At 36.3% G+C, this 19,577-nt stretch overlaps 1 protein-coding gene across 1 annotated transcript in view; it reads left to right on the forward strand.

Annotated features, from left to right (window-relative positions):
- The window catches only part of VPS13A (vacuolar protein sorting 13 homolog A), a 266,157-nt gene that overhangs the window by 184,922 nt on the left and 61,658 nt on the right, over positions 1-19,577 (forward strand). The window contains exons 51-55 of the mRNA XM_042780717.1: positions 3,656-3,784; positions 4,213-4,346; positions 7,501-7,630; positions 17,476-17,708; positions 19,320-19,473. Of these exons, the coding sequence (XP_042636651.1) occupies positions 3,656-3,784; positions 4,213-4,346; positions 7,501-7,630; positions 17,476-17,708; positions 19,320-19,473 (780 nt within the window). The remainder of the gene's footprint in view (positions 1-3,655; positions 3,785-4,212; positions 4,347-7,500; positions 7,631-17,475; positions 17,709-19,319; positions 19,474-19,577) is intronic.

Raw genomic sequence — 19,577 nt, forward strand, 5'->3', positions numbered from 1 at the left:
CAGCCTGCACAAAAGTAATAAACCCTCTGAGATAGAAAACTGGGGCAGCCATGACTCCTTAGGGCTTAGGGGATAAATCTCTCAAGCTGTTTTTTCAAAGAACCAAGGATCTAGAAATTGACGGGATATCCATTGAAATGGATCCCACACTAGAGGCACTCACTTGGCTATGCCAAGAGATTTGGAAGACAACTACCTGGCCAACTGACTGGAAAAGATCCATATTTGTACCCATTCCAAAGAAAGGTGATCCCACAGAATGTGGAAATTATCGAACAATATCATTAATATCGCATGCAAGTAAAATCTTACTGAAGATAATTCAAAAACGGTTGCAGCAGTATTATATTGACAGAGAACTTCCAGAAATGCAAGCTGGATTCAGAAGAGGACATGGAATGAGGGATTTCATAGCTGATGTCAGATGGATCTTGGCTCAAAGCAAAGAAAACCAGAAAGATGTTTACTTGTGTTTTATTGACTGTTGCAAAGGCATTCATTTGTGTGGATCATAACAAATTTAACATTACATTGAGAAGAATGGAAATTTCAGAACACTTAATTGTGTTCATGAGGAACTTGTACATAGACCAGGAGGCTGTCATTCGAACAGAACAAGGGGACACTGCATACTATACTTATTCAATCTGTACGCTGAACAAATAATCCGAGAAGCTGGATTATATGAAGAAGAACGTGGCATCAGGATTGGAGGAAGACTCATTAACGACCTGAGATATGCAGACGACACAGCTTTGCTCACTGAAAGTAAGGGTGACTTGAAATACTTACTGATGAAGTGTGGATTTCACCTCAATACAAAGAAAACAAAAATCCTCACAACAGGACCAATAAGCAGAATAAGCAGCAGCATGATAAATGGAGAAAAGATTAAGTTGTCAAAGACTTCATATTACTTGGTTCTATAATCAACACCAATGGAAGCAGCAGTCAAGATATTAGACGGCGTATAGCATTGGGCAAATATGCTGCAAAAGACCTCTTTCAAGTGCTGAAGAGCAGAGATGTTTCCTTGAAGGCTAAGGTGCTCTTGACACAAGCCATGGTATTTTAGTCGCCTCATATGCATGTGAGAGCTGGACAATGGAAAAGGAAGATAGAAGAAGAGTCAATGCTTTTGAGTTGTGCTGTTGGCGAAGAATGCTGAAAGCACCATGGACTGCTAAGAGAACTAAAAATATGGCCTTGAAGAAGTGCAGCTGGAATGCTCCTTGGAAGCGAGAATGGCCAAACTTCATCTCACCTACTTTGGTCATGTTGTCAGAAGGGACCATTCCCTGGAGAAGGATATCATGCTTGGCAAAGTGGAGGGACAAAAAAAAAAGGGTGAGGCCCTCAACGAGATGGATTGGCACAGTGGCTGCAATGATGGGCTCAGATATAACAAGGATCATGGGGCTGGTACAGCACTGGGCAGTTTCATTCTGTTGTACACGAGGTCACTATGAGTCGGAGATGAGTTGACGGCACCTGACAACAACAACAAGACAAAGGACCACAGAAAGGAAATAGTTTTGCCTCGGGATCTGAGGAGCTTTATCTGAATCTCAGTCAATACCATATTTTCATTACCACTCCATCTTCTGTACTTCATTGTACCTGAGTTTTTTACTTCCTGAGCTTTGTTGTTCTCCTTGTATGTTTATGCTTATTATATTCCTTTGCTTCATTCGAATGGCATTTTCAGAAGGACTAGCAATAAGGAGCTCTGGTAGCATAGTGCCTAAGGCACTTGACTGCTAACCAGAAGGCTGGCGGTTCAAGCCCACCAGCCACTCCTCGGAAGGAAGGTTAGGCATTCCTACTTCCGTAGTGATACTGCCTCGGAAACCCAAGGAGGGGTCGCTATGAGTCGGGGCCGACTCGATGGCAAATAACAACAACAACAACAACAGCAATAAATATATGTGTATAATTAATTTGTCACTGTTAACCTCAACTCTGACCTTCTTTTTGTTGCCTTAATTTTTCCACTAATGGCTTATTTTTACTTTACCTATAGTTGCCTAAGAGCTTTGGCAGTGTAGTGCCTAAAGCATTTGACTGCTAAACAGAAGGCTGGCAGTTCAAACCCACTAGGCCACTGCTCAGAAGGAAGGTTGCGCAATCTACTGCCATAGTGATAACACCTCGGAAACTCAAGGAGGGGTCACTATGAGTGGGATCCAATTCGATGGCAATGAGTTAGGTTTGGTTTTTATACTTTTTGGGAAAACTACTTTGGGGATTGACTTTTTCCCTAGCATAAGGACTCAGAGGAGTCTCAAGAGTCTAGCACATAATTCTTAAAAAAATAATTGAACTATTAGTTTAGTAAGCTATTACTAAACATCAAAGATGCATGTTTTAGCTAAGGCTTCCAGGAAATAACAGACTTGTGGGTGTCCAGAGAGCACATCTTCTCACTTCCTCAGGAGAAATATGTTTGGAAAACATGCTGCTGTTTTGCCTTTGCTTATAGTAAGTTCCTTCTAGGTTGTAGAAGCCCTAATTGAGAACATCTAAAGCTTTGTATATCCTTAACTATGTCCTTTGTCTAGTTGTATAATTAACTTTGTAGGTTGAATAAAATTACATTAAACAAGCTAATGCACTTGGATCTAATTTCTTTTCTGTCACATTGTCCCAGGTCATATAGTGATGATCATACATCATGTATGTATAACTCTCAAAACCAAACTCACTGCTGACTCATAGAGACTCCTCCTTGTGTTTCCGAGGCAGTATCACTATGGAAATAGATTGCCCAACCTTCCTTCTGAGGAGTGGCTGGTGGATTTGAACTGCCAGGCTTCTGGTTAGCAGTCAGATGCCTTCGGCACTACGCCACCATGTATAGTTGCATTAAAATACATAAAATGACCAGTGGTTAGGGGCTGTCACACTGGAGCAAAATTAACAATAGTTTAGAAGAGGAAAGGTTGGCTCTCTTCCTCTTGTTTTAATTCTTTTCTTTGCTTCCAGAGCATGTTGTCCAGTCTTCTTGATAGATGCCTTGACTCTTTCCTATTTGTTCAGTTTGTTTTCCAGGTCACTGATGTCCAGGTTGTTCCTTAAAATTCTTGTTCTGTTTCCTCCTCTGACCTTTGAGTACTTACTTAATTTTTTGCTCTTATTTGATGACCAGAAGTCTAGATTTAATCTATGTCCTGACTCTTGACATTTTTTAATTTTTTTATTTCTGCTTAATAATCACATACTATCCACAGCCTGAGTTTGATTTTTGGAACCTGAATGTTCCTTTGTTTTGAACTGATCCACTGAGTTTAATTCTTGGTTTACATACTAGCTTTTGGAGTCTTCTTTTTTTCTGGACCACATTAAAGTCTTTTTCCTCCCCAGTACACTGCTTACCATAGCTCTTCAGCTTACTACCCATTGCTGCTGGTATTCAGAGAACCTACAAATGAGACAACTCACCTCTTCTTGACAGTTTATAGCTGTTTAGTACCAATAATCAGAGAAGTGTTGAAAAGACATTTTTTGAAAAATTTAAGTCTACTCTGATGGATTTATTAAAATGTTACAGATATTTATAGTGAAATCTTTTTTTTTTTTTTAAAAATGACCTATATATGTGCATCCATCCATCCATCTATCTATCTGTCTGTCTGTCTATCTATCTATCTTTTAGTGTATCCCATTTTGGCCTGAGGATGCTTCTCATAAACTACTTATTCAAGTTGAAAGAAGTCAAGATCCTCCCAAAAAGATATATTTTAACAAGCAAGAAAATTGTATTTTGTTGCATCTGGATAATGAGGTGAGTGATTTTGTGTGTGTGTGTGTGTGTGTGTGTCATTAGAGAAGCTAATCTATACCTATTAGTATCTTTTTTCTTTATCTCAAATTATTATCTTTGGTTGTTTTTTCCCATCATCAGAAATGAGTGAACATTTATTTTTATAGATGAAAAAGGTACCAGTAAGAAACAGAGACATTAAATAGTTGTTAAACAAAAAGTTAGTTGGAGTGCCTAGAATACTAGAATATGCCGTGTTTGTGATTTTTCCTGTCTGCATGCAACAATTAAAGATTGATGGTAATTCAGGCATGCATTGCAAAATGCTAGATTTCTCCCTAAATTATTAGAAAATTATTAAATTATAAGTTAGGAATAGTTTTATTATTTAATGTTACTAATTAATATTTGTAGGGAAAATAATCACACTAAAGAATCTTTTCTTCTAGCTTGGAGGCATTATAGCAGAAGTTAATTTGGCTGAGCATTCTACAGTTATTACATTTTCAGATTATCATGATGGAGCAGCTCCTTTTCTGTTAATAAATCACACCAAGAATGATGTTGTTCAATATAAGCAAAGGTAAGAAAATTATCATAAATATGACAAAGACAAACTAACTGCCACTGAGTCAATTCCAACTCATAGTAATCCCCATGGACCCCAGTGGGTTTTCCAAGGTGGTAAATCTTTATGGAAGTAGATTGCCTCACTTCCTTCTGCTGAGCAGCTGGTGGGTTTGAACTGCCAACCTTCTGGTTAGCAGTCAAATGCCTTAGGAACTGAGCCACTAGAGGTCCTATTAAAAATATGTTGTTGTTGTTATGTGCCGTCGAGTCATACCTGACTCATAGCGACCCCTCCTTGGGTTTCTGAGGCAGTATCACTACGGAAGTAGGATTGCCCAACCTTCCTTCCGAGGAGTGGCTGGTGGGTTTGAACCGCCAGCTGTCTGGTTAGCAGGCAAGTGTCTTAGCCACTATGCTACAAGAGCTCCCATTAAAAATATAGTAACTCCTAAATTTTGTACAGTTTAGGTGAAGAGACATTGACTTTTTGATGATTTCTTAAGAATATAAACATTGGTAATGACTATGTAAAACAACATCTTCATTTTTAAAGAAATATATACTGAAGTATCTAGGGATAAAAATGACATGATACATCTAGAATTTCCTTTTTTTTCAAATGAGGTGAAATTCATATAACAAAAACTATTTGAAAGTGATCAATTGAGTAGTATTCAGTATATTCAAAATAACGGTGTGTAACCACAAGCTGCCTACTTCCAAACTATTTCTATCACTCCAAAATCAAACCTTGCATCTATTAAACAGTTTCCCTCTTTTCCCTGGCGACCACCTGTTTATGTTCTGCTTCTATGGGTTTACCTATTTTAGATATTTCATATAAGTGGAATCATTCAGTATCTGTCATTTTGTGTCTGGCTTCTTTCACTTAACATAATGCTTTTGAGGTTCATCCATGTTATACCATGTATCAGTATTTCATTCTCTGTTTTGGATAAATAATATTTCATTGTAAGTATGTACCAAAACCTCATTAAATCCATTGCTATGAAGCCAATTCTGATTCATAGCAACTCTATAGGACAGAGTAAAACCACCCCTTAGGATTTCCAAGACTGTAAATCTTTACAGAAGCAGACTGCCTCATCTTACCGCCACGGAGCAGCTCATGGGTTCAAACCACTGACCTTTCAGTTTCGAGCCAAGCACTTTAACCAGTGTATCACCAGAGTGCCTATATATGTACCACATTTGTTTATTCATTTATTCATTGATAGACATTTGGATTGTTTCCACCTTTTGGATATTATGAATAGTGTTGCTATGAATATGCAGTCTATACACTATTTGAATATTTGTTTTCAATTTTTGGGGAAATATACCAACATGTGGAATTGCTGAGTTATGGTAATTCTTTGTTTAATAGAATTCACTTTTAAATGTTTCAAACAAAACAAGAAAGGAAAAGGAGAATGCTTAAGCAAGTGTGGCAAAAGCTTGAAACTTGTTGAAGGTGGCAAGAAATATATTAGAGTTTATCATCAGTCTCAGAATTTTATGTATGCTTGAAATTTTTCATATTTTTAATATCAGTATGTAAAGATTGACACTTCAGATTTATTTCAAACCTTCTTACTGAGGTGTGTGGGAAAAAATTGCTACACTTTTAGCTGCCTTGTTGTTGTTGTTGTTGTTGTTATGTGCTGTCGAGTCGGCCCCGACTCATAGCGACCCCTCCTTGGGTTTCCGAGGCAGTATTACTACAGAAGTAGGATTGCCCAACCTTCCTTCCGAGGAGTGGCTGGTGGGTTTGAACCGCCAGCCCTCTGGTTAGCAGGCAAGTGTCTTAGCGACTATGCTACCAGAGCTCCCTTAGCTGTCTTAAGGATCATAATTGGATCTTGATGATTCAGTACTTCTCTTAACATATTTGTTTCAATTTGCTGTGATATATCTTTCAAAATAAAAATCTTCTAGGCCACCTGTCTAAAATCTTCTTTTTCTGTTGCTTAGATCTTAGTCTGTGCTTAAGACAATTTTTTTTTTTTTTACTGAATGCTCTGGGTCCTTCGTGTTTTTGTTTTTGTTTTAAACCTGTATTATATGTGTAACTTTCTGCTACTCCTATTGAATTCTTTATCTCACTATCCCAGCCTACACTCCCAATCTTCCCTAACTCCTTTGCATACATGGATTATAGCTTTGTTATATCATATTGTCATTTCTTAAGAGGTTAAGACTTGTACATGTACATAGTTACCATTCTAAGGACCATGATTTAGTTTGTTTTCTTTGAATTCCATTCCCTACCTAGATAGCCCATTTATTCATAAGGAATATTTTGCAGTGAATTCAATAGAACTCACCAGCCTCATCAAGGAATGAAAGATGTGGCAGTCTTCTTCTATAAAGATTTACAGATTTAAAAATTTACAGCCTTGGAAACCCTGTGAGGCAAGTCTACTTCAAGCAGAAATCAGTTGAACAATGGATTTTTGATTCTTACAAATTAATGACAACTTGACATAAAAACTTTAGTCATAATCTTTCTCCTCATTTTTATTTCTTTCTGGATAAATATTATTTTTTTGTGGAGTTGTTTTTTTCTACTTTCTTAAATTTAAACATTCTACAAAGGTAGGTCTAGGACAGAATTCTATTTTCATTAATTTTGTCTGATACTCAGTGAACTCTGAATCTGTAGTTTCAGTTCCTTCTTGAGCTCAGGAAAGTTACACTTCATTATTTACCTTCTCTATTTTTTTTTCCTTTCTAGGAATCTTTCAGTTAATTGATTGAGTATTTTAAATTTGCATACCATGTCTCCTGGCGTTTAAAAGTAACTGAGCTGTATTGTTTTGTTACAGAAAGACCAAAACTTAGGAAAGCATTACCAATTAAATCCTCTTACATTTAGTATAGGCAAAACAGGAAATAAATTTCTTGCATAATTAATTTATACTTGAAAATTTAACAAACTAGTTTCAAAGACTCAGCCTTTATTTTCCAAGTAGCATAAATATTTCCTTTAAATATTTAAATCTTTTTCTTAAGAAACCCCTTTTTCGTTATGAAGAAAAAATTTCAGCCTGGTCTTACATAAATCTCAATTAATGGAGTAAGAATTAACCAAGTATTAATTTGAATTTTTTATCTATCCATATACCTGTATTTAATTTAATGCAAATTTTTACTACTTGTGTCAGTTCTCTCAGTCAAATAGAAGACTCCCTCCCTCCTGGCAAAGCAGTGTTTTATACATGGGCTGATCCAGTGGGCTCTAGGAAGCTGAAGTGGAAATGTGGAAAAAGCCACGGTGAAGTGACACAAAAGGATGTAAGTACCAAGTTGATTATGAAGTTCTCAGAAGCTTTCTGTTTTTAAGGTATGTTCTTGCTTGTTTTTTTAGGGCTGATTTGTACCTACACTTACCCCCCTCAAAAAAAAAACAAAAAACCCTAAGATTTAAAGAGCAATATTCAAGCTTTATTATTACCAAAAATGTTTAAAAAACTAGAAAGTCTTTTTTCTTCTCTTTTAAATCTACAGCATGATCTATTTCTACTTTGTTATGAAGACAAAGCTTTGCTTAGAGAAGCGCTTCAGCATTTAACCTCATGAGCAGATGTCTTCTTTGCATTGACATCCATGTAGTGGATTTAAGGAACCGTTAGAAACCTTTAGGAGGATTACACTGCCCAGCTGCTCAGCTGCTAACTGAAGGATCAGAGGTTAGGGGCTGCTGACTGTTCTTCAAGAGATCAGCCTGGTCAATCTGCTCCTGTAGTGATCACAGCCTTATAAACCTTGGGAGCCAGTGCTACTTTGTCCTGTAGGCTCGCCAGGAATCAGAATCGACTCTAGAACAATGTGTTTGGATTTTTTTTTTTTTTTTTTTTGAGAAATGTTTAGGAATTAACTGGCTTAAATGTACAGAATTTGTTTCTGGATAGCTGGCTGTTTTCTTTTTGATTTATTTGTTATGATGATAAAGTTATGTGTAAACATTTTTTAAAGACTGTCAGAATTTGTTTTATTAAAATTTTACTTGTCCTTCAAATTTTGCCTTAACTTGTCTCCTAATCCAATGTTACTTTCTTACTCTAGTTATTATTTTTTTTCTGCCTCTACATAAGCCAGCAGTTCTCTCTAAATGTTATCTTTGGAACAGGGAGCTCTTAGAGAAAGACTTTTGAAACTTAGGACTGACTTTTATTTTTTGCATTTGTTCATTTTATTAAAAATCCTAAGAATTTGTATTTTATTCTATTATAGAATGTTCAGTATTGCAATTTGAGGATTGAATTTTTTTCTTCAGGTTTTTTTGCTTCAGTACTGCTGTTATGAGCTGAATTGTGTCCTCCAAAATGTTTGTTTTTTGAACCTGTTTGTCTATGGTTATAATCCCAGTTGGGAATGAGTTATTTTCTTATGTTAATGGGGCAGAATTCCTGTATGGGGTGTCCTTAGTAGATCGCTTTCAAGATATAAAACCAAAAAACCAAACTCACTGCCCTCTAGTCAGATCCAGCTCAGAGTTTTTTAGCATGAAAATGCTGAGTGTGTTTGTCCCTTTTGATTTTCTAACTCCAGGTCTTTGCACATTGCATTATAATACTTTACTTTGTCTTCTTGAGCCACCTTTTGAAATCTTCTGTTCAGCTCTTTTATTTCATCATCTCTTTACATTCCCTTTACTTACTCTCCATTCAAGAGCAAGTTTCAGAGTCTCTTCTGACATCCATTTTGGTCTTTTCTTCCTTTCCTGTCTTTTTAATGACCTTTTGCTTTCTTCATTATGATGTCCATGATGTCTTCTCACAACTCATCTGGTCTTCAGTCATTGGTATTGAATGCATCAAATCTATTCTTCAGATGATCTCGAAATTCAGATGTGTTACCCTCAAGGTTGTATTTTGACTCTCGTGGATTTTCTTCAGCTTCAACTTAAATTTGCATATGAAAAATTGCTGGTCTGTTCCACAGTGCGGTCCTGGCTTTGTTCTGACTGATGATATTGAGCAGAGGTTAAAAGGCACCTTGGCTGTTCTTGGTCCTTCATTCTACTACCTAGAAGGTGATTTTTGGTTTAATATGAAATAGCACTTAAGTTTTGTTTCCCCATATGAATAGCCAAATGACACAGCACCATTTACTGAAGAGAAGTCAGTTCTTTCTTTACTGTTCCCTGGTGCCACCTTTGTCAGGAGCCAAATGTCCTTTTATATATGAGTCTTTTTCTGGACTCTCCATTCTGTTTCATTGGTCTAGTTGTCTCTCCTTTGGTCAGTACCACACCGTCTTAGTAACTGTAATTTTATAAAGCTTTAGATATAGTAGTGTAAGCCTTTAACCTACATTTATTTTTTCAAGATTATACTAGCTATTCTTGGCATTTATCATTTCTGTACAGATTTTAGCATCAGTTTGACAATTTCCAAAAATATATCTACTGGAAGTTTGATTGGACTTTTTCTGTAGATAAATTTTGGGAGTTCTGACATTTAAGTATAGTAACTATCCTAATTTATGAACATACCTCTTCATTTATATAGGTATTTTTGATGTTTTTGAATTTTCTTTGTGGAGGTTAAACATATTTTGTTATATTTATTCCCAAATTAATATATATATATATATATATATATATTTAATGCTCTTATTAATAATAGTGGTTTTATTTCATTTTTAATAGTTTATTGATAGTATATAGAAATATGATTACTTTGTTGAGCATGTATCTAGCAATAATAGTAAATCTATAAGTTTCATCACTTTTCACTGGGTTTCAACAAATTTAGTAGCTATGATTTTCTCTGTATTTATTTTCCTGATTATTGTACTTCCTGAAATAGTGGCTTTTAGTCCTTTTTCTGGTTTGGAAAATTCTCTTCATATATTGCTTGTACTTCTCTCTTTCTCTTACCTTGTTGTTGGTTGTCATCAAGTTGGTTGCACTCAACCTGATGTGCTCATAGTGTCTCATAGGCTGTAATCTTCACTGGAGCAGATCATCAGATATTTTCTCCCGCAAAGTGGCTGATGGGTTCAAAACCACCAACCTTTCTGTTAGCAGCCAAGTGTTTTAACCATTGTGCTACCAGGGCTCCTTTCTTATTCCTTGTTGTTGTAGTTAGGTGCTGTCAAGTTGGTATTAACTCATAGTGACTCTGTATACAACAGAACGAAACACTGCTCAGTCCTGCACCATCTTCATAATCATTGCCATGCTTGAGCCCATTATTGTAGCCACTGTGTCAGTCCATCTCATTGAAGGTCTAACCCCTTTTTTGCTGACCCTGTACTTCACCCAGCATGATATCCTTCTCCACAGACTGGTCCTTTCTGACAATATGACCAAAGTATGAGAGACAAAGTCTAGCCATTCTTGCTTCTAAAGAACCTTCTGGCTGTACTTCCTCCAAGAGAGATTTGCTTGTTCTTTTAGCAGTCCATGTTACCTTCAATATTCTTTGCCAATTCAAAAGCATCAATACTTCTGTGGTCTTCCTTATTCACTGCCAGCTCTCACATGCATATGAGATGATTATAGATGATTATTTGAAAATACCATGGTTTGGGTTAGGTGTACCATAGTCTTCAAAGTGGTATCTTTGCTTCTTAACACTTTAAAAAGATCTTTTGTAGATGCTTTCTGACTGCTGCTTTCATGGGTATTGATTGTGGACCCAAGTAAGTGAAATCCGTGACAACTTCAGTCTTTTCTCCATTTATCATGATGTTGGTTATTGGTTCTATTATGAGAATTTTTGTTTTCTTTATGTTGAGGTGTAATCCATACTGGAGGCTGTAGTCTTTGACCATCATCAGTAAGTGCTTCAAGTCATCTTCATTTTCAACAAGCAAGGTTGTGTCACCCGCATATCACAGGTTGTTAAAAGTCTTTCTACAATCCCAATGCCATGATCTTCATATAATTCAGCTTTTCTGATTATTTGCTCAGCATACAGATTGAATAAGTATGATGAAAGATTACAACCTTGATTCACAGCTTTCCTGATTTTAAACCATGCAGTATCCCCTTGTTCCATTGGAACAACTGCTGCTTGATCTGTGTAAAATTCCTCATGAGCACAGTCAATTTACATACAAGGAATAGGGATAGCATTCTCTTCTGACCTCTTCCAACTTCACAAAGGGGACAGAGAAAGAGCAACACCAGTAGCCTAAAGCTTATTGCTGTGAGGCGAAAGTCAGACATGCCACCAACCTCCAACCTTTTTACCAACTCTGACACCAACCATCCTGCCCACCACACTCTACTTCTCTGCTGGTTTTGATAATTCATTGCAGTGGCCACACAGAACTCAACAGACAATGCTCATGATTATGGGGTTTATTAGAGAAGTAACAGGTTACAATTTAGGGTCAGGAATGTGCTCAGGATACAGTTCTTCCATCAGGACAGTCTCTCCTCTGTTATGCCCTCAGGCATGCCTCTCTGGCCCTTGGTCTTGGCTGGGCCTCTGCTTTGCTCAGACAAATGTTGCCAAGCTCTTTCAGCTCTGCCAATAACAAGCATACTGCCAGCAAGCTTCTTCCCCAAAGACACAGAGCTTTCTCACTCCATGTGCCAGCAAGCCTACCGCTATGTCTCATTCCAGTCTCTCAGTTCTGCTGCTACTGCTGCCATCACCATCTCACACAGGGATCTTGGGTACAAGGATGAGCTCTACTCCATTTCCAGCTCTGCTTTCTTGATGGTAGTGAGATCTCCCTTTCTGCCTCTGGGAGGGCTCATTTTAAGCCTAGTGGGATAACAGAACTGACCAACAAAGCATTAGTTTTCCATTTACCTTATTCCCATGGTCCCACCCCCACAAGGATGCAGTGTACCTTGTTTGCATTATTAGTATGCTGTCCAGTTCCCTTGGTGGGCTACAAGCACTTCGCATTTACATAGTTCCACCATTCATCTTATGGGTGTCACAGAGACCATGGCTAAAAGAGCTATACCAAGTAATTCACTGTACCACAGAAGTATTCTGGAATTGCCATTCTTCGTAGTGTTACCCATATTTTGTTATGATCCACACATCCAGTGCCTTTGCATAGTCAATCAAATTTGCTGGCAGTATGCTTGTTATTGGCAGACAAGTAAACATCATTCTGGTTTTCTTGGCTTTCAGCCAAGATCCATATGACATCAGCAGTGATATCCCTTGTTTCATGTCCTCGTCTGAATCTGGCTTGAATTTCTAGCAGCTCCCTATCAATGTACTGCTGCAATCATTTTTTAATTGTCTTCAGAAACATTCTACTTGCATGTGATGTTAATGATATTATTTGATAATTTCCACATTCTGTTGCATCACCTTTCTTTGGAATGGATACAAATATGGGTTTCTTCCAATCAGTTGGCCAGGTTAGCTTCCAAATTTCTTGGCATAAGAGAGTGACCACCTCTAGTACTGCATCTGTTTGAACGTCTCAGTGGGCATTCTGTCAATTCCTGGAGCCTTTTTTTTTTTTTAAACCAATTCCTTCAGTGCAGCTTGGACTTCTTCCTTCAGTACGCTGGTACTTGATCATATGCTACCTCCTGAAATGGTTGAACATTGATCAGTTCTTTCTGGTATAATGACTCTGTGTATTCCTTCCATCTTCTTTTGATGCTTCCTTCGTGACTCAATATTTTGCCCATAGAATCCTTCATTATTGCAATTTGAAGCTTGAATTTTTTTCATTTCTTTCATTTTGAGAAATGCTGAGGTCTTTGCACATTTCATTCTAATACTTTACTTTGTTCTCTCAAGCTGCCCTTTGAGAAGTCTTCTGTTCAGACATTTTATTTCATCATTTTTTTCATTTGCTTTATCTACTCACCTTTCAAGAGCAAGTTTCAGAGTCTCTTCTGACATCCATTTTGGTCTTCATTTCCTATCTTTTTAATGACCTTTTGCTTTCTTCATTTATGATGTTCTTGATGTCATCCCACAACTCATCAGGTCTTCGTCACTTCAGGTTATCTTCTTTAGATGGCCTCTAAATTAGGTGGAATATACTCAAGGTCATATTTTAGCTCTTGTGGACTTGTTTTAATTTTCTTCAGCTTCAACTTAAATTTGCACATGAGCAATTGATGGTCTGTTCCACAGTCAGCCCCTGGCTTTGTTCTGACTGATGGTATTGATCTTCTCCATCACCTCTTTCCATAGTTGTGTTCAATTTGATTCGTGTGTATTCCATCTGGTGAGGTCCACATGTATAGTTGCCATTTATGTTATTTAAAAGTTACTTGCTATACATAAGCTGTTGGTCTTTCAAAATTCTATCATGTGATCTCCAGGATAATTTCTATCACCACAACCATATTTTCTAGTTAGTGATGCTGCTTCTTTGTTCTCAGCCTTCACATTCTAGTCACCAGTAATTATCAATATAACTTGTTTCCATGTTTGATCTATTCCAGACTGCAGAAGTTGGTAAAATCTTCAATTTCTTCATCTTTGGCTATAGTAGTTGGTACATAACTTTGAATTATAGTCATATTAACTAGTCTTCTTTGTAGGCATATATGGATATAATCCTGTCACTGACAGCATTGTACTTCAGGATAGATATTGAAATATTCTTTTCGATGATAAAATGGCATGCCACTCCTCTTAAATATTATGTCATTGTCAACATAATAGACCATGTGATTGTCCTATTCAAAATGACCAATACTAGTCTGTTTCAGTTCACTAATGCCTAGGATATTGATCTTTATGCATTCTGTTTCATTTTTGACAACTTAAATTTTTCCTGGATTTATACTCCTTACATTCCACATTCTGATTAATGGATGATTACAGCTATTTCTTCTCATTTTGAGTCATGCCATGTCAGCCAATGAAGGTTCCAAAAGCTTTGCTCCATCCATGTCATTAAGGTATACTCTACTTTGAGGAGGCATCTTCCCCAGTCTTCTTTATCATCCCTAGTCATATTTTGAATGCCTTCTTACCTGAGGGACTCATCTTCTGGTGCTATGTTACACAGTGTTTCCTTGCTATTCATAAGATGTTCAGTGGCCAACTTTTTTTTTTTTTTCCAGATATAGACTTAGCCATGTCCTTTTTCCTAGTCTGTCTTAATCTGGAAGCTCTGAAACCTGTCTACCATGGGTGGCCCTGCTGCTGTTTGAAATATTGGTGACATAGCTTCCAGCATGACAGTAACACACAAGCCACTACAGTACAACAGACTCACAGATGAGTGTTGGTTCTCTTACCTTAGAACTCCATAATTACAATGCAGAAAACCACATAAATATCATATGCTACGTGGTAGGAAAGTTTTCTGTATTGTTCATGGTTGTATGGTTTCTCTTTAGTACCGATATTTTCTTCTGACCTATATCTTCCGTATACTTCTTGCTGTGCATAATCTGCTAAATTTTTGCTTTGAGTTCTTAATTTCACTTATTGAAATGTTCATTTCTAGAATTTCTATTTTAGAAATTTTTGTTCCAAAGTTCTTTATTGTAGTCATTTAATCCCTTGAATGTCTTAGTCATAGTTACTTCAGATATCTCAGAAACTCTAGTATCTACATGTCTTTTGAGTATTTTTGTAGTTTTTCATTTTTTCCTTAGTTTTTATTGGTATCTGCTGCTGGCTAATTCCTTGTGCATAATTTCCCTGACTAACTCTTTGTTGCTGGTGAACTTTGGTAGTTTTTATATCTGTCCAAAAACCTAACCATAACCATTGCCATCGAGTTGATTCCTAGTGACCCTATAGGACAGAGTAGAACTTCTCTGTAAGATTTCTAAGGCTGTAGTCTTTACAGAAACAGACTGCCACATTTTTCTACCACAGAGCTTCTGGTGGGTTCTAACCACTGACTTTTTGGTTAGCAGCTGAGTGCTTAACTACTGGGCTTCTTGATTTCTTGCAAGTACCTTTGTTTTACAACAAAGGAACCTGTACATAGACCAAGAGGCTGTCATTCAGACAGAACAAGGAAATACTGAATTGTTTAAAATCAAGAGTGGTGTGCATCAGGATTGTATCCTTTCATCATATTTTTCACTCTGTGTGCTGAGCCAGTAATTGGAGAAGCTAGACAATATGAAGAGAAACATGGCATCAAGATTGGAGGAAGACTCAGTAACAACCTGTGACATGTAAATGATACAGCCTTGCTTTCAGGAAGTGAAGAGGACTTAAAGCACTTACTGATGAAGATCAAAGGCTACAGTCTTCAGTATGGATTACACCTCAACTTAAAGAAAACAAAAATCCTCACAAATGTAAAAGTAGAGGCAACATCATGATAAGTGAAGAAAAGATGGAATTTGCCAAAGATTTCATTTTACTTGGATCTACAGTCAGCACTCATGGAAGAAATCAGATGTCATATTGCTCTGGACACATCTGCAAAAGAAATCCTTAAAGTGTTGAAGAGCAGAGATGTCACTTTGAAGACTAAGGTACACCTAACCTAAGCCATGGCATTTTCAGTTGCCTTATATCCATGTGAAAGCTAGACAGTGAATAAGGAAGGCCACAGAAAAACTGATGCCTTTGAATTGTGGGTTGGTGAAGAATACTGGAATACCATGGACTGCCAGAAGAACAGATTTGTCCTGGAAGAAGTACACCCAGGATGCTTCTTAGAACTGAGAATGACCAGACTTCATCTCATCTATTTTGGTCATGTGATCAGAAGAGACCAGTCCCTGGAGACGGGTATCCTGCTTGTAAAGTGGAGAGAGAAAGATAATGGGGAAGACTCTCAACACGATGGATTGACACAGTGGCTGCAACAATGGGCTAAGGGTTAGCAAAGATTGTGAGGATGGCGCAGGACAGGCAGTGTTTTGTTCTACGGTACATAAGGTTGCTATGAGTTGGGATCGACTGGCCAGCACCTAACAACAACAATCTTTATTTTGTATACTGTTTGGAATTTAAAAAAAAAAAAAAAACTCACTGCTGTCGAGTAGGATCTGACTCATAGCAACCCCTCCTTGGGTTTGTGAGGCCTGTCACTACATAAGTAGATTGCCCAATCTTCCTTCTGAGAAGTGACTGGTGGGTTTGAATTGCCAGCCTTCGGGTTAGTAGTCAAATGCCTTAGGCACTATGCCACTAGAGCTCCCTACTGTTTTGAATGGAAGGATATTTTTTGCTATGTAAGTAATTTTGAGTTCAGAGTAATTTGCTCTTAGCATGTTGATGATATATTTCCATTGTCTTCCAGTGTTGTGGTTAAGGAGCCCAGGAGGGTTTGAATTTTGGTTTTTAAATTTATTTAATAGCGTTACCTGTAGTTGACCTCTCTTACATATTTTAATTCTTATATATTAGATTTACTCAGAAAAATATGTATTTGAATGTAAAACTAAATAGTCTGTCAGTGCTTTTTGTATTTGTATCATCATGATAATTCAGGTTTACAATCTGAAATTCACTACAAGATGTTAGAAAAACTTTTGAATTATTTGGAAATAAGAAATTAGTTCCATTGAGTTTTAATGCTGTATATTTTAGTATAGAGAGTATTTAAATAACATTAATATTCTTAGATACTGATTTTATGGTTATGTTTCAAGTTTTAATTTTTGTGAATTGTAGCATCAATGTTACTATATAATTTTCTGTTAATCAGAGTATGTGAGTAACCAAAAATTCATGGCTCATTGTTAAATATTGCCGTTTGTCTTGTCACTGAACTTTAAGATCCTTATATCAGTACAGTGCTCACGTAAGGACTTTCTCCTGCTTTCATAATGTAATTAATGCTTTTCAGAGCAGGCACATGAGCTGGCAGGCAGATATTTTTTATCCTATTTCTTATTCAGCTCTGAAAGGAAATAGAAATTTGAGACTGAAACAACCTTTAACACATAGCACATTTGTTAAGTTAAAGCAGAGAAAATTGTATATTTTATTATAAATAAATCCACAAAGGAAGACTGTTAGATAGCTTTTATTAAAATATTGAAGGAACTTAAACATTTGACTTGTTTTTCTAATTAATAGCTTCATATAATAGCAGTAGCTAACATCAAATGATTATGATGTGAATTCCCAAGTATTGTACATATACAAATTCATTTTAGTTGCTGCTCCAGCCCTATGAAGTAGGTGCCCTTATTATTTTCATTTTTGAAATATGTAATCTAGTGGTCAAACTGTATTTTTAATATTTTCATTGTTTTGTTTTAGGATATGATGACACCTATAAATATGGGGAAAACGACCATTTATTTAGTTTCATTCTTTGAAGGCTTACAACGCATTATTTTATTCACTGAAGACCCAAGGGTATTTAAAGTAACATATGAAAGTGAGAAAGCAGAGTTAGCAGAGCAAGAAATTGTGTTGGCATTACAAGATGTTGGAATTTCTCTTGTCAACAATTACACAAAACAAGAAGTAGCCTATATCGGCATTACAAGGTTAGATAAATTAAGATTTGCATACATTTAAATGATCAGTTCTTAATTACTAAGAAATCATGATTGTGAAATTTAAAGTAATTTAGTTTAAATTTTTCTTTTTGACTGTTCATTAGTACAGAGATAATGCTTACTTAAAAGTGCTGAGAAAAAAATTTTTGGCCTTATGAAATAATGAAATGTCAGAATTTAAATGTATTTGAATCCTTCATTATGTTGTTAATCCTCTCAGTTCTCTTGAAAGTTATGTTTATTCAACTTATGAAAAGTAATACTTTATTTAACATGTCATAGAAAAAATGCTTAATGTCCATCACCACCTAGCACAGTGTATACTATAGTTGCACCTTAAGCAGTTGTTGGGGAATTGACAGTAAACACAATCACTTTCTGGCTTGACCATGGCACTTTCAGACCCAATAAGGTACTACTGTACTTATTTACATTCCCTGTCTAAGAAGTCAACTGTAATACTATTTTCTCTCCCTTTATGCCCTTGTTCTTATTTATAAACACATGAATAAATTTGAGACCATTTCTTCCACTTATATAAACAGCATAATGTTGCTTGAATCCTGTGCTTGAGTTAAAAGGTCAAAGAAATAATGTATATTAAAGGTATGATCTAGATTTAAGTTTAATATTTATGTAAATTTATCTAACTATAAATGTCTGATTCTCTTTAAGTAAAACCAGTACCATTTTAAAAGGAATTTTAAAAACAATTTTAAGAAATTTTTATTACTATTTTAAAAATACAAATGTTTATTATGTAAATAAAAAGGTCAAATAAGGAAATTGATTTAAGGCATTTTGATTGCTAATCAAAAGGTTGGTGGTTCAAACCTACCAGCCCCTCTTCAGAAGGCAGGTTGGGCATTTTACTTCCATAAAGATTTACTGCCTCAGAAACCCAATGGGGGTCTCTTTGAGTTGGGATTGATTCAGTGGCAGCGAAGGTGTTTTTTTGGAGGTATTTTTACACCTATTATTATGTACTGTCTCCTTTGCTATGTGATTTGAATGCAAAGATAAATAAGACATTTCCCAACCTTTCTGTTCCAATTCACATATCCCAATACTCTAGATCCCCCTTACCCTTTCTACTATTTCTTCTTTCAAATGCATCTTCACCTACTACTATATTAAACTTATTAATTTATTATGTTAGTGTAGTATGTAAAGCACTTACTGCTAACCAGGAGGCTGGTGGTTCAAACCCACCAGCCAGTCCTTGGAAGGAAGGTTGGGCAATCTACTTCCGTAGTTATACCACCTCGGAAACCCAAGGAGGGGTCGCTATGATCAGGTTCGACTTGACGGCACATAACAATAACAACATTTATCTTCTGTCACTCTCCAGCTAGAATGAAACTCCAGAAGGGCAGAGATGTTCAGTGATATATCCCTGCTACCTAGATTAGTGCCTGGTCGTAGCAGAAGTTCAGTAAATACTAGTTGAATGAATTTTTGTTTTTTAAATTATCATGTGCTTGTATGTAATTGAGACCATTACAAAATTTTACTGTATATATTGTAATTCATGTCATAAACTTGTCTAAAGGAGAATGTTTATAAACTAGTACTGTGATTTTTGCTTTTATATATAAGTTCTGATGTGGTTTGGGAGACAAAGACCAAGAAGAAGGCAAGATGGAAACCTATGAGTGTAAAGCAAACTGAGAAGTTAGAGAAGGAATTTAAGGAATACACTGAATCTTCACCTTCAGAAGATAAGATTATTGAGTTGGATACTAACGTTCCGGTAATATTTTAAGTGCTTATTTGAAGTTTTACTTTATATCTATTGTAAACAGATGAATCAGTAGGGAATTTTCAAGAAAAGTTGAAACATAATTGAACATAATT

Source organism: Orycteropus afer, unplaced genomic scaffold (assembly GCF_000298275.1).
Source record: "Orycteropus afer afer isolate SDZICR_OR568_19922 unplaced genomic scaffold, OryAfe1.0 scaffold00005, whole genome shotgun sequence".
Lineage (NCBI taxonomy): Eukaryota > Metazoa > Chordata > Mammalia > Tubulidentata > Orycteropodidae > Orycteropus > Orycteropus afer.